Raw genomic sequence first — 14966 nt, forward strand, 5'->3', positions numbered from 1 at the left:
TTTCACTTAACTGGATAAAAGACAAACCACCAACAGTGACACAGTGGTATAAGGAAAGTATTACCAATGGAAAGAATCGCCCTAAGTCAGCTGGGGTAGGCTCCAGCCCCCCCCCCCCCGCGAGCCGAGTGAGGATTAAGCAGTGTATAGATAATGGATGGATGGATGGATGGATGGATGGAAAGAATTAGTGCAAAATTGAGTGGCAATGATGACACCTTTTTGGATCTATGGTGCCCTCTATTGGAATACTTGCCCGGGGACGTCGATCTCCCTTGGAGGGGTGCGGGCTTGACGTGGAGGGCTTTGGGCCTAGCCGTTTGAATATGGATAAAGAATGATTGGGGCAATTTTTGTTGTTTTGGTAACTCAGACTGCTCACTGTTCATTGTTCTGTACTTTTTTTTTTTTTTTTTAATTAGAAAAAAAAACAAAAAACATTATTTGGTCTTGTGTTTGTTTGATTAAAATAATATGTGAAAATTTCAATAAAATATATATTTTTAAAAAAATCTGGTTTTATCAAACGTGCGCATGGAGGTCGTACGCACATCAGTGTTGATAAATCCCACTTGTTCTTAACCTCCGTGGTTGTGCACGTTGCCTTCAGAAACGCCTCCAAATCACCATATACGGCAACAACATGCCTCTTTATTAAGCAAGTGAAGATTTATTTTTTCCTCACCTGTCATCATCATCATGGCAAAAAGGGCGAAAAAGAGGAACTTTTCTGAAACTGAGATCGAGGTACTTGTCAGTGAGGTTGAAGCAAACCAGAAAATATTGTTTGGTGCTCGAAATGTTGGGAAAAGCAGGGAAAGAAAAAGAATGCTGCATGGGACAAGATAACTCCACACGTCTTTTCAGCTCTGCCCACAAATTATCTGCAGGATTGACATCAGGGCTTTGTGATGCCCACTCCAAAACAGTGACTTTGTTGTCCTGACGTCACTGTTTCAACCAATCTGGCAGTATGCTTAGGGTTATGAAAAAAATTACATACCCATAATAAAAACAGTTTATCTCTGCAACCACAAGGTCTATTTGAATAATTCTTGTGTCATAATTAAAGGAACACTTGTAAGATTTGTTAAGATGTTTAAATATCAGTGTATATGTTACTGGTTAAAAGTAAATGTAGATGGCACACACACAAATTAAAAAAATTCAGGTTTGCCTAAAAAAAAGCTATTTCAGCATAATTATCGTGTTGGATTGATCCAGCTGCTATGGAGCCCGTCTGGTGACATCGATAAGAAATAAAAATAACTCGTTCCCACGCAATAGTAAGTCGTGGCCACGAGATATTAATGCGTGGGAACGACATAATTATCACATGGTGTTTCGTCGCAAGAGATCGCAGGATATCGGTGTAGTTCATTCCAAGGTTAAAATAAAATGAAATCAAATCTAAATGCTCCATGTTTCATGCAAGTACACCCGTTATCCTTAATTGACAGCTGTTGTGACCGCACTGTGAAATTTGCTCCACAGCTTCTCTTGTTTCCTCATATTAGTAATGCGAGGCCAAAATTTAACTATGTCGTTCCCACGCATTAACAACTCGTGGCCACGATTTACTAATGCGTGGGAATGAGTTATTTTTATTTCTTATCGATGCCATCAGATGGGCTCCATAAGCTGCAGCTCTAAATCTCTCCCAAGTCCTAGCACTATATGGTGAACATTCTCTCTGCAAAGGTTGACTCTGATAAAGTGAAGCAGAACAAAATTACAAAGTTTTTAGTCCAGATTGTTCAAGCGAGGAGACATTTTGGCACACTTGTGACCGTCTGAATGTTCTTATGTACTAACTATACATTTAACTTGTATTTCACTAATGGTGTTCAATACATCCAAATACAGCAGTTTTTTTAGTTTTTTTTTTTTTTAATCCAACCAGACCGCTGTCTGTGTTACACATCCTGTGCGTAACGCTGATTTGACAGCTGTGAAGCTTCTGTGGTGACGCAGGGCTGTATCTCTGTCATGGATTGGTCGATTTCTGTGATTGACACCGCCTTCGAATCGTTAGAGCCAATAGAATATAGCGAGATTGAAAGCACTTTTAGCCAATCAGAATCAGCAGAACGCCATTTTTTAGATGAGCTGTTCGCACAGTAGTGCGCACTTGGGTAGCGCCCTAAAGCTAATGGAACCTTCAAAACATGCCCAGAGTGATTTCCGTGTGACACAGGAAGTAGTACTAACTGATTTCAGTGTGGATTTACCGATAAAATAAATTTTTCATGGAAAAACAGCTAAGGTAAGAGACATTTTACAACTACAGTTTGATGAAGCGGTTTCGGTTTTTGCTGTTCTTTGGGTTATTTCTTGCCGATGCTTTGATTTTAGAGAGCTTTGATGGATATGTTTAGAATCTGTGGACTGTCTGCTTCAGTTTGAGGGGTTGGTTGTGTGTTTTGCATAATGTACCGAATCACTTGAGCCAGAAATGTGGCGAGTGGGTTGACTTGGTGGCGCTATATCGATTTCCATATTTGATAATTAATTTAGTTGGTGTTTGAGCTGTGTTTGGGTCATGTAAAAATGGGTGATACATTCTTGTAGTCCAGGTTCTGCTGTTTAATTTGATGTGCAGCATCACTATATTCTTTCATGATGAGTACATTCTTTCACACTATTTCTTTGTGTAAAACCCGAGAGGCCCCCAATTGGCCCCCAATTATTTCCACTTCATGTTCTTTCCTCATGATGCCATCTATTTTGTGAAGTGCACCAGTCCCTCCTGCAGCAAAACACCCCCACAACATGATGCTGCCACCTCCATACTTTACAGTTGGGATGGTGTTCTCAGGCTTGCAAATTTCCCCCTTTTTCCTCCAAATGTAATGATGGTCATTATGACCAAACAGTTCAGTCTTAGTTTTATCAGACCCAGGACATGTTTCCAGAAATTAAGGTTGTTGTCTCTGTGTGCATTTGCAAACTGTAATCTGGCTTTTTTATGTTCCTTTTGGAGTAATATCTTCTTCCTCTCCGAGTATCCTTTCAGCCTATGTCGGTACAGGACTAGTTTCACTGTGGAGAATGACACTGTCTTACCAGCTTCAGCAGCATCTTCACAAAGTCTTTTGCTTTTGTTCTGGGGTTGATAGGCACATTTCACACCAAAACACTTCATCTCTGGGACACAGAACCTGTCTCCTTTCTGAGCACTATGATGGCTGGATCATTCCCATGGTGTTTATGCTTGTGTATAATTGTTTGAACAGATGATCGTGGAACTTCCAAGCATCTGGAAATTGTACCCAAGGATGAACCAGACTTGTGGAGGTCAGCAATTCTCTCCTTGACATCTTGGGTGATTTTTCCATGTTGTCACAAAAGGAAGCAGTGTTTGACGTTTGCCTTAAAAAAACATCCACAGGTGTGCCTCCAATTAACTCAAATGTTGTCAGTTAAACAATTAAAAGCTTCCAAAGTCATAACATCATCATCTGGGCTTTCCCAAATAGTTTGAAGGCATAGTAGTCTTAGTGTATGTAAACTTCTGACTTTAAAGCAAATAATAACAAAAAATCTCCCTCTCATTATTCTGGCATTTAGCAAATAGAAATAATTTTGGTAATCCTAACTGAGCCAAAATAGAAAAAGTTCAGTCTGATTTAATGTCATACAGTGAAGGAAAAAAAAGGTTTTGTGTCTTTTAATACAGTTCATGTAAACTTCTGGTTTCAACTGTACTATAGCTTTTCTTTACATATTCATGCTATTTCTTTGGAAACTTCTCACTTAATGTTGAGAGAAAAAAGCATGTGTGACTTGTTATGCCCAGCTCCATCACGGATTCAAAATTGTTGCTACCACCTTCATGTATTACATAAATCATAATAATTTAAACAGTTTACCAGCAAGTATGAAGTTTTGTTCAAAAGAAAGAAAAGACTCATCAGACACATTTATAATTGGCCAGGAACAAGTTTTATATAAAATTTGAACAGTGGATACAGAGGCGATATTATGTGTATAAAAAAATACATACAATAAAAGGAAAATAAATGAATCTTATCTTTTTTTCTATTTTGAGCAGATGTTCAAGTTAGCTGATGAAATGTAAAAGGCACTAAATGTACAACATTCCAGTTTTAAAGAAGTTAAACAGAGGCCAAGGTCATTCAGAGATGAACTGAAAAAAAAAAAAAAAATCACAGGGCATTTTGTTGTCTTTGATATGCAAGACATAGTGCAGATTTTACAACATAACATACCAAACAATTCTCAAATAACACACAACTATTTACCATCAACGAAACACTGAGCGCGTGCTTTAAGACTCGTTGTGAGGAAACAGTGCAGCCTGCATTCACTCAAAACACCACACGGAGCGCCAGAGCTCGTTCAGATCAGAAATCTTTCATAATTTATAGTTTACATCACAATTTCTACAACAGCACTTAACACTGCAACAAGTCACAATTAGGAGCAAAGCGACCAGCAGTGAATGGTTTGTCAGTATCTTACATTGTTGTTTCTTTTTCCTTTTGGTCAATACACTGAAATACATGCTGCTAACTAGTAAACAAACTAAACAACAGAAACTGACAGAAAAGACTCAAAGATGGAGGACGACACAGTGCCTGTATGGTTTGGTGTCACAGCCGCAGTCGAGCCAAAATGGACTGAATCAAGACTTTTTGTCAGTCAGAAAGGTGTTGTAAATGAAAATGTGGGAATAAATAAGTATCTAAACCCACACAGAAATTAAGTTAAAACAAAACTCTGCAAGGAAAAACAGCTATGTTGACTGTGAATGGCTAAACAGCCTAGCATTGTGCATTTATGCAGTTTATTTAGAATTCAAAAGATTTCACATTCTATGAACACACTGTGGCAGCAACACAAAGAGTAAACATGATGTTCATGATACAAACTGTACCGCTCTGTTACTCTTGACTCCTAGCACAACTGACAGCTTAGAATTTCACTTAAATATTTCTAAATTTAGCATTTAAACGCAATTATAAACACAGTACATGATTAAGAATGCACTGTATATTGACAAACACATTATTAAACACCTATCTGCTTACAGCGACATTACAGTGGGTTATAAACCATTTATTTAAAGTTTAGTGTTTAGAAATGCAAACTGGGAAGATGTCACATGTCCAACTCTTCTATACCAAGAAATTAAAGCGTTCCAGTTAGCCTCAGCTCTTTGAGGAGATTGCTGCTAACATAGCATGCTAACATGCTAACTGCTAGCATGTTCTGCTTCTTAGCGTTAGAACAGCTATAGCGGTACTCTATAACATTGTTAGCAAGTTAGCGATCTAACAAGCGAAACATTACATTCTTAAAAGCTAACTGTTGGCATTGTTAGCTAAAATAATAACTGGCAACATTTTAAATTATTGCATAACATTCATCTGTATAACAAATGAATGTGAAAATATAAGGATATGTCTTCCTTTTATGCCTATTTTGTAAATCAAAATAAACTCTGCATTACTTTTTTTTTTTTTTTAACTGCTCCACCACTCAAAGATTTTATTGTCCTTGCTAACATTTAGCTGCTTCAGCAAATTAATTAAATTTTTACAGAAAGCATGGTTATGTTTTCATCTGTTAATCCCAACAGCCTGTTGACTGTACCACGTCTATATGTCACTCTTCAGTCATCTGATGTAGAAAACTTTTGTACTTTGCTTCACCGTCTCCAGAATCGAAAGGCCCAAACATCATAGCTCCACTCAAAAACATTGTAAAGCACATTTGACTTTGACTTCCATCTCTTTTTTCCCTGTTCTGCTGACTGCATGAACACAGCTGACTGACAAAGGAAAGGAAATATTTTGTCTATTTTCCATTTATCATTAATGAACTTTTGAACATAAATCGCTGTAGTTGTAATTATTTATGATGCATGTTATCCGTGTTAGTGGACTTTAATAGTGAGACTAATTGTTTGCCCTGTTGGGATGATAATGTTGTACATTACTTACAGTTTTTGCTTTAACAAGTGAGATGTGCTTTAAGGTCTTAATTCCTGCATAACATTAGGCTTGTCTGACTCATTTAAATCCACTGGGATCAGCAGACGAAGGAAATACAAATCTACGCCATCTATGACATTCACAATGACACAATCAACCCTACGTAAGAAAAAGAAGCAATACAATGTGCTGTCAGTGGTTTCTGTCAAATACACTCCTCCAACATAATATTCAACATCCTGGATGTAATTAACAATTTCATCTATTTCAACAGACTTTATAGCATTATAAATCTTTCTTTCCAGTATGCTGCCTCAATTGAGAACAACCTGTGCATTTAATTGCAAAACTACTCCAGATTATTTCATTTAGAAGAGTCCTGCAGAATTCAGGCTCAACTTTAAACTGTAGGAGCAGACTGCAAATCATTCTGGTTGTTGGTATAAGAGTTTACATTTTGAAGCTGTGTATTCTGGTTATAGTCCATCTTTTCAATATGTAGACAGCAATGCAAGTCATATTTAAGCAATAGATTGTTAAAAAAATAACAACAAAAAAAACGCAAAACTCAAGAAAGTCACATTATTTGTTTTTGTTGTTCAAAAAAAAAAAAAAAAAAAGAAAAAAGCTTAATTCATTCCATTTTGAACTGACAGGCTGGACACCTGCTGCAGGCATATCAGAGTGTCTGGTGACAAATAATTAAGACTAAAGAGAGAAAAACATAAAGCATGCCACCATCTGTCTGGACCTCTACAGCAAACTACTTTCCACCTCTGGAAAGTCATCCACAGCCATACCACACTGGAATGAGTTACAGTAAACAGCACTATATCTTACATGACGAGCAAGAAATATATACAAACACTGATCAGCGTGGAAATCTACTGCATTCGGAATCACAAGCTGAAGCTGAAGGCGTTTAGAATGTATGCAACACAAATATCATTCTCATACGTAACCAAACCATTAACAAACAAAATCATAACATAAATTTGGCTTTTAAATGCTTTAAGACAAAAAAAACAAAAAAAAACAACAAGATTTTGGAATGCATTTAAAGCTTAAAAGCAACTGGAAAATAATAATTAAAAAAAATGTTGATATTACATATTTGGCCCATTAGTTTTGAAAAAAAAGAGCTTTACATAACACATAGATTGAAAAAAAAAAAAAGGACGGATATTTTCATAATCATGATTGTAGTGTTAGTAAATTGCATGCAAACAGTGTATTTAGAAGTTGTTCTGTTCAACAAATGACATCTCCCAGTTCTCATAAAAAGGAGATATATTTCACCTCAATTGAACATTTACTTTCAACATGCGTATTTTAAAATGAACTAAAGCTAACGTGAAATAATGAACTGCCACTCTTAAATTGCACCTGCAAACAGGCAGAAAGGCTTGGATGGAGAAGCAGAACTAAAAAGAAAAATCAACATGGGCTGCATTGCCTGTGTGTTTATATGTGCTTGTAAAAAAAACTGAGACACAAACGGAAACTCAGTGTGGCCGCAATTAATTAAAAACCGAAAGATGCTGTATGTTCCACTGAGGTGAAAATCAAAGAGGGAGGCAGTGTCTTTAAAAAGGTACCACAACGACATGCCAGAACTTTTACAGAGAACTGAAGCATTCACAGTAATACAACGTCAGACGGCTTCTTCTTAAAACTAGTTGAGGAGTACCAAAGTTATTTCTGTAGATGTTATTACAACTGCATGCAAAGTTACTGAAGGCAATGTAAAATCTACCTCTACATTATACGCCTCTACAAAACAAGATCACTATGGAAGTGCCCGACGGTGGAGATGAACTGTGGCTTCAGCAGACTGTTGCACCAGCTACATGTAAAGCAATTACGATGCTTACATTATGAAGCTGAAATGGCGACTTTTTAATGTCTTCTGGCAGGCGTAATGCTGGACAGACAGAGTGCGGATTAATCGCAGCACCAAGAAAAAAAGTGTAATTTGACGATCATTTGGACGATTGGGACGTGCTGTCGGGGAAGATGCCAACAACAGCCTCGGACCAGCAACGCTTATACTGGAAATTTCAAGTTTTACGCAAGATTTGGCTCGTGCAGTAAGGCAGTCCTACTTGTTTTTTTTTTTGTTTGGGTTTTTTTTTTTTTAACAAAACAATTCCCCCGTCAATATTTTGCAGAGGCACCATCACTGCATCCTGGGCTTAGGGCCGCCCAAAAAGACTGACTGCTTTAAAGGGATACGAACTACAAAGATGTGTTTTATCAGAATAATTACAGGATTATTTATCTGCATTATCTGGCTGAACAACTTATCTGGTTGAATTGAATGCAAGTCAGATCTTCTTGTAGCAGTTTGACTTGTTCTGGTCAGATTTCTCACAGATCAATACATACTTTTGTGCAGAAAGAGTTTTTTTTTTTTTTTTTACACGTTTTGATTGAGATTGTGCTGCAAAAAGGGACTTTTTCTGAGCCATTAGTCCAAATTTTGTTTTTTTTTCCCTTCTTACTTTCTGTTGTCTGCAAATATGATTTGATTTGTTGTCAAAAATGTAATAAATCGCTGACTATTTTTGTAATTGCATAATCATTTTTTGAAGAAATATTGCAGCTTCCTAAAAATTTATTTTTTTCTGATTTCTTTCCTCTGTGACAGTAAACTGAGTATCTTTAGGTTGCAGACAATTCAAGATATTTGGGCTATTTGGAAACACGGACTGATATTTTTTCACCATTTTGTGATATCTTATAAACCAAACAACTAGTCGAGAAAATAATGGAAAGATTAGAACAGAAAGAGGGCTGCGAACAGAAAGAGGGCTGCAGCTAATGATTATTTTCATTTTCAGTGGAAATAATCATTAGCTGCAGCTCTCTTTCTGTTCAGAGTGTAACTGCACCATTTGCACCAAAAAAAAAAAAAAAAAAATGGTGGAAACTGTTGAATAAAATCAGATGCAGTGTGAGCACCAAAGCCTAGAAAGGCAGGTAAGGTTAGTGCAACAAACATGACGAATAACGTCTGCCCAGCTTTACTCTTTCCTTATAATCAATGAGAAGCATATTGTTCGTGATATCGTTTTACATTTACGATGTGGCTGACATGCACATTTAATGAATAACTACAGTCTGCTGTTTATAACAGAAGTATGTAAGTTGAGGTTTTGACGTTGGCAGAATTTCTTTGATATTTATTGATGTTTCTGTAGTTTATGACACGCTGGTCGCACAGCCATGAATATAAAGCACCAAAATACCGCACGAAGCGATTGATGAACGAGGAGGTGATGAAGGTCGAACAAACGTGTGATATAATACGTTGCTTGTTTTGTTTTTTTTTTATATCTAGTTAGTTAATAGTGGCTTCCTTTTCCATTTTAGTTTAATGCTTCTCTGGATAAAACATCAATTCTTGCCTTGATGTTTTGAAAAGCTTTTCCTTGGTTTGGATGCAGGTAGCTTAGGTAGTGATTGTTAGTGCACTCTCAGATTTACCATTTTGAGTTGGTGCAACAGCCTGCAGAAGGTTTTTTTTTGTTCGAGGGCACAAAGCTACGAGGAATAAAGTAAAGTATTTTTACACTTGGAATGATATCTATGAAGGCATTCTTATTTTTACTTTGATCCCTGTTTTGGAGAACAATTTCAAGGCTGATGTGATGGAGTGATATCAACTTGTGTTTTCTTAGTTTTTTCATCTTCACAACAAAGCACATGGAGACTTTATCATAGAACAGCATCATGCTTTCAGAGGACAAAATATGGAAAAAACAAGAAAGAAAGAGAGAGAGAGAGCGAAATAAACTGCACCAATTTTTGTCCCTGTTGATATATTCCCACCCTTCCCAAGAGCAGCTGATAGAGAGGTCTCATACTTTACTGTGTTTTTATTTATTTTTTGGTCCCCGGTTCCTCTTCAGTTTTTACGAATGTCAGCGTAGACCACTGGCTCCATCTTATGGAACGAGTTTTTGCTGCCTGAGTGATCCAACTGGGCGTATATCACCGGGCCCTGGAGCACAACAACAAAATGCACAAGTAGAAAAAGACATTCTGTGAGTGAAACACACAAACATATCCAGATGAATCACAGCAAGAGGCAAACAATTACCAGGAACTTTGATGTACACAGATGTTTTTACACCACTAGGTAAGTCTTTAAAGGTTTAATTAATGTCTATAATTAGCAATTAGGGTATTTATTTTTAGTAGGACATTTGAACGGCGGCTGTTCATTGTGAAAGTTTCTCGTAGGTTGAATTAGTGATTAGTCACCAGGGTATAAAGGCAAAAACACATGCACACAGGTGGTTATTTAAAACAATGACCTTAGACAATAAGTCCAGTAATAGAAAATTAATGAGAAAGTATTCAAATAAATTATGTGTCTTTTTTTTTTTTAGAAGTTGTACATATGCGCATATCTGGTTATTTGGTCATTCTTAGTCTTTATTCTACATGCTTGTATTTTCTATTTCAAATTCCTGTCTTTTTGGGCTGGAGGGGTTACTTTCTCAAATGTAAAGATTTGGTGCTTTTTTGTCATATTTGACAGTTGAAGTGCTAGTTAGATAACAAAAGGCATCATCTTGGGATTCAGAAAATTGTAGCTTGTATTTCTTATTATTATTGAAGAAACAGCACGATTTTGAGGAAGGGAGATACAAATATTTTAACACAGCTGGAGTGTCACTTTTGAATCCATATCAAATAGAAAACTAGTAATTCTTCTTTTCTTTTTTTATTTTTTTTGGATAATTACTTTAATAGCAAATACAAGACATGTCCCTCATGGCTCTCACACATTACACATTCCTGGCACTTTTATTAAAAATAAACCATTTTAGCAGCAAATTCCTTTCTTATTTCTTTGTAGAAATTCTTTTTATTTTAGTTTTTATAGTTTTATTGGTTCTTATTTGGCCACACATGTCAATTTCAAAGTCAAATATAAGGATCTGTGGATAATCGGTTAATCGGTTTGATCATAAAGGCCAGTGTGTAGCATTTAGTGGGATCTTTTAGCAGAACTGGAATCAAATTTTCAGAATGATGTTTATTGTTATTTGTTTATTAATGTATAATCACCCGAAAATCAGAAGTGTTGCCTTTTTTGTCACGGAAGTGCCTTTTTCAGAGTCTTCGTTGGTTTAAATCTGCAACTTAACTGAGAGATGCCAATAAATTCTACACACTGGTCCTTCAACTTCCATTGTCCAAGTGAAAAGAGACAAATAAAAGCAGAAAGGAAATGTAGTTCAGCACATAATGTAGATCAAACAGCAGGTGAAGTTGCTGTTTCTAGCCTTTGTGCTAACCTAGACAAATTGACTGTAACTTTATATTTAAAAGAGATTTATTGAGCTCCTCGTACTGCTGCTTTCCATAAGTTTTACACAAATAAACTTCAGTGTTATCAAACTTGCATTAAGGTTTTAATGACTAATTTGAACCAAACAGTGGAGCTGCAGATAAAGACATATTTTCAGGTATGTTTGGATAAACAACACGGCCACATTAATGCGACCCTCTCCCAGAGAAATGGTGGCAGCCGGTGGATTTCTTTGTCCCCCAGCTCCTACCTGTAGTGGACCCGAGGGACCGGTACACCTGGAGCCCTCCAGGCTGGACTCCACCTTCTTTCGTGGCTGCGGAGCATGAGAGCTCACGCTTTCCAAGGACGTACATCTAGTTTAGGGTTACGATTTGCCGTGGTGTCGAGCAATCATTGGGGCACAGTCAAATTGAGACAAACACAAATAATGGGACACAAGACAAAAATAAAACAATGAGAGATGAGCACATGAAACACTGCAGCTGAGAGCAGACTAGAGATGCACTGATGGGATTTAGACGACATCAGACTGGTGGCCAAGAGGCTTCCAAGTATTCAAAATAAAATGAAGCAGTTTAGTATTGATAGTTTTGATTTTGAATTTGATAATAGACTCTTTGGCACAATATTTTGTAGTACACATAGATCGCACAGGTTAAATATCACGGTTTTAATAATAAATCTGCAGTTTATCATACTTTGAACTTGATTATTTTTATTGACTAACCTTCCTGTTTGTGTTCTACACTTGTATGTTCAAATAAGACTTTCTTTTATGTTTTTTTTTTGGTTTGTTTTGTTATGTTGTGTGCTTTGTTTTTTTTTTTACTCTTGTTACTATTCCTTGATTATATATAATTACTGCTGTTTTCGCTTCTCACATAGAATAGAATAGAATAGAATAGAATAGAACTTTTTTGATCCCTTTGGTGCAAACCTCAGGGAAATTGTTGAATATGTGAGCATTTGCAGTTTTTCTTTATTATGTATGTGTTAGCAAATTGGAATAACTTTGGGTTTTAAGTAATATGAAGGTCTCAACTTGGGGTTTAGAAAACTGAACGGGAATTTTACACTGGAACTGGCAACATAAATCCAACAGCCCAACAAATACAAGCAGCCATACAGATGCTTTGGTAGATAGAGCTGATGGTCTGAGCTGACAATATAAATGCAACAAAAAGATGCAATAAAGTGCAGAATATCTAGCCGTTTTATTAGACTACTGTATACTGAATTAACTAATAGGAGACAGCTTTATGACGTCCAGGCAAAATACCAGAACAACTGTTAATTAGAGTTAAAAGTTAAAGTTAAGAGATTCGTCGATTGACAGAAACTTGACTGTAATGAACATTTTTCACAATTGTTGTTCATTTTGCACAATAAACAATTAATCAAATCGATGAGAATAAAGCTGCAACACTTAGTTGGTTAATAAATGAGCTAAGTGAACAAATAATGAAAAGTTTAGAAAATCAATTTATTGTTAAATGTCAAGCTAAAATCCCTACACTAACCCTTACCCTATCCAGTGTGAAGCTTTCTGCTTTACAACACAGAAAACTAAATACATTTTGGCTTTCATGTCAAATAAAATAAGTCTCCCTGAAGGCATCACCGTGAGCTCTGGGAAGTTAAAACATATGCTTTTTGTTTAAAGATCAAACAACAAATTGATTGACAGAGAAAATGATCCACTGGTTTGTACTTGGATCTTCACCAATTATTCAGTCCATGAACTGCCGTAGAATTTAACAATCAAACAGCTTATCAGTGCATCTCTAGTAAAGACACTGTATAACAGCATATACAGGTGAGAGATGCAGTTTACCTGAAAACTCAACATGAATGCTACGTGCTGAATAAATGAGCTGTCACCTTTTTGTCCTGTGATTTCTGGGTGACTGAAAACTGTCAACAAAAAGCCTCTAAACATTTTGTTGTTTCATCAAAAAAAAAAAAAAAAGAAAGAAAGAAAGCTGGTGATGGAAGTGTGTTATTGATACGGAAAAAAGATGAGGAAGGTGGTAAGTTTTGGATGTTACTGGTAAAACAGGACAGACAAAGACAGTGATTATATGAACTGAGGTCACGCGATAACTGTGAGAAACCTGGTTACAGCAGAAATCTGATAAGGGGAAATCAATTTCTCCACAAGTTAAGCTTATGTGCAGTTTCGTTATGTATTTAAGTCTGTTGCACTCTTTCATGGCAGGCAACATTAATAGAGTTTATCGCTCATCGTGCTACCAGGAAAAATCATTTTGCAGAGAATCTGATGAGGAAACCAGGTTTGGAAAATCATCTACTCCGACCTCTGTAACCAGGTTTCTTCTTTACATTTGATGGTTAAGAAATCACCTTAGGCTACGTTCAGACTGCAGGACTTAATGTTCAATTCGGATTTTTTTGCTCGTTCGTTCATATTTCTCATTAAATGTGACATGTATGTGATCTCCTGTGTGAACTTCATACAACCCAAAAGTGTCCCGCATGCGCAGAAGACGTCACGTGCAGCAAGCATGCTTGGTGTTCGCAGAAGTAAACACGGATGGCAACGGTGGAGCGTATCTTGCGATTTTAAAGTTGTTGTCCAACCAGAGCCAGCACATTTACAATGTAATCATTTTAAGGAAAAGATTAAAAAGGAAGAGAGCCAGGTTTTTGGCCATGGCGTTTTGTGGGGCAGTGGCAGCAACGTCTGTACAGAGAAATGTGTGGGTGTGGAATTGCAGCCAGGAATGGTGGGAGAGTGATGTGAGAGGCTATACTTTGCTACTTGAATGCAGAATAGTGACGTTTGTCGTGTATCAATGACGTGTAGGTCGGATAAATGTGACCTGGCCGTTCAGACAGAAGTCTGACTCTGAGATATCTACATATCCAAGTGGCCTGGGTTGCATTTGGAAAAATTGGATCTGTATTGTTCAGATTGTCATGAAAAGATCAGACACAGGTCGCATAGGGGCAAAAAAAGAAAAATCGGAATTGGCTCACTTTAGAGTACTGTCTGAACGTAGCCTTAGATTAGAAAACAGAATGTAATCAGGTTATTTAATTTCATATTAGTGCACTGAATGACAGGACAACATGTTGACAATGAGTTCATCAGTGATGTTAATAGAAAGCGACGTTGTGAAATTAGTTGTACTAACACAACGTGATGGAGGAAAGTGACCGGCACCAGTGCAAACAGCAACCCCAAAGATTGCTCGTACGTCAGCCCACCCAACAGACAGAGCACGAACTGTCAGAGGTTTAACAACTCAGAATTGAGTTTTAACGCTACTTCAGCATCTAGGACATCTCTCATGTATGTGGTTCTCTCATCGAGTTGAACCGACTAAGTTCATGAGTGTCGCTGAAGTATGCGAGGTAGACATGGCCAAACAACCTTAAAGCATACAAAGTATGTTTGACAAATACACACGTGGACAAAATTGTCGGTACCCCTCGGTTAATGAAAGAAAAACCCTAAACGGTCACAGACATAACTTGAATGTGACAAAAGTAATAATAAATAAAAATTCAATGAAAATTATGCAATGAAAATCAGACATTGCTTTTGAACCATGGTTTAACAGAAATATTTAAAAAAATAAATTCATGAAACAGGCCTGGGCAAAAATGATGGTACCCCTAGAAAAGACTGAAAATAATGTGACCATAGGGAC

General features: G+C 36.9%; 1 protein-coding gene and 1 long non-coding RNA gene across 2 annotated transcripts in view; one reads left to right on the forward strand and one right to left on the reverse strand.

Moving 5' to 3' along the window:
• Nucleotides 1-3928: 3928 nt before the first annotated feature.
• LOC103357764 (uncharacterized) lies at nt 3929-9525 on the forward strand. Its single transcript, XR_520221.1, has 2 exons — nt 3929-8472; nt 8820-9525. It is a non-coding gene; the product is annotated as an uncharacterized LOC103357764 (long non-coding RNA).
• Nucleotides 8840-14966, reverse strand: part of mpzl1l (myelin protein zero-like 1 like) — a 27051-nt gene continuing 20924 nt past the window's right edge. Inside the window, exons 6-7 of the mRNA XM_008282461.1 lie at nt 11537-11642; nt 8840-9966 (exon numbers count right to left, since the gene is read on the reverse strand). Coding sequence (XP_008280683.1) covers nt 9871-9966; nt 11537-11642 — 202 coding nt within the window. The 3' untranslated portion in view covers nt 8840-9870. The remainder of the gene's footprint in view (nt 9967-11536; nt 11643-14966) is intronic.

Source organism: Stegastes partitus, unplaced genomic scaffold, assembly GCF_000690725.1.
Source record: "Stegastes partitus isolate 25-593 unplaced genomic scaffold, Stegastes_partitus-1.0.2 Scaffold273, whole genome shotgun sequence".
Taxonomy (NCBI): Eukaryota; Metazoa; Chordata; class Actinopteri; family Pomacentridae; genus Stegastes; species Stegastes partitus.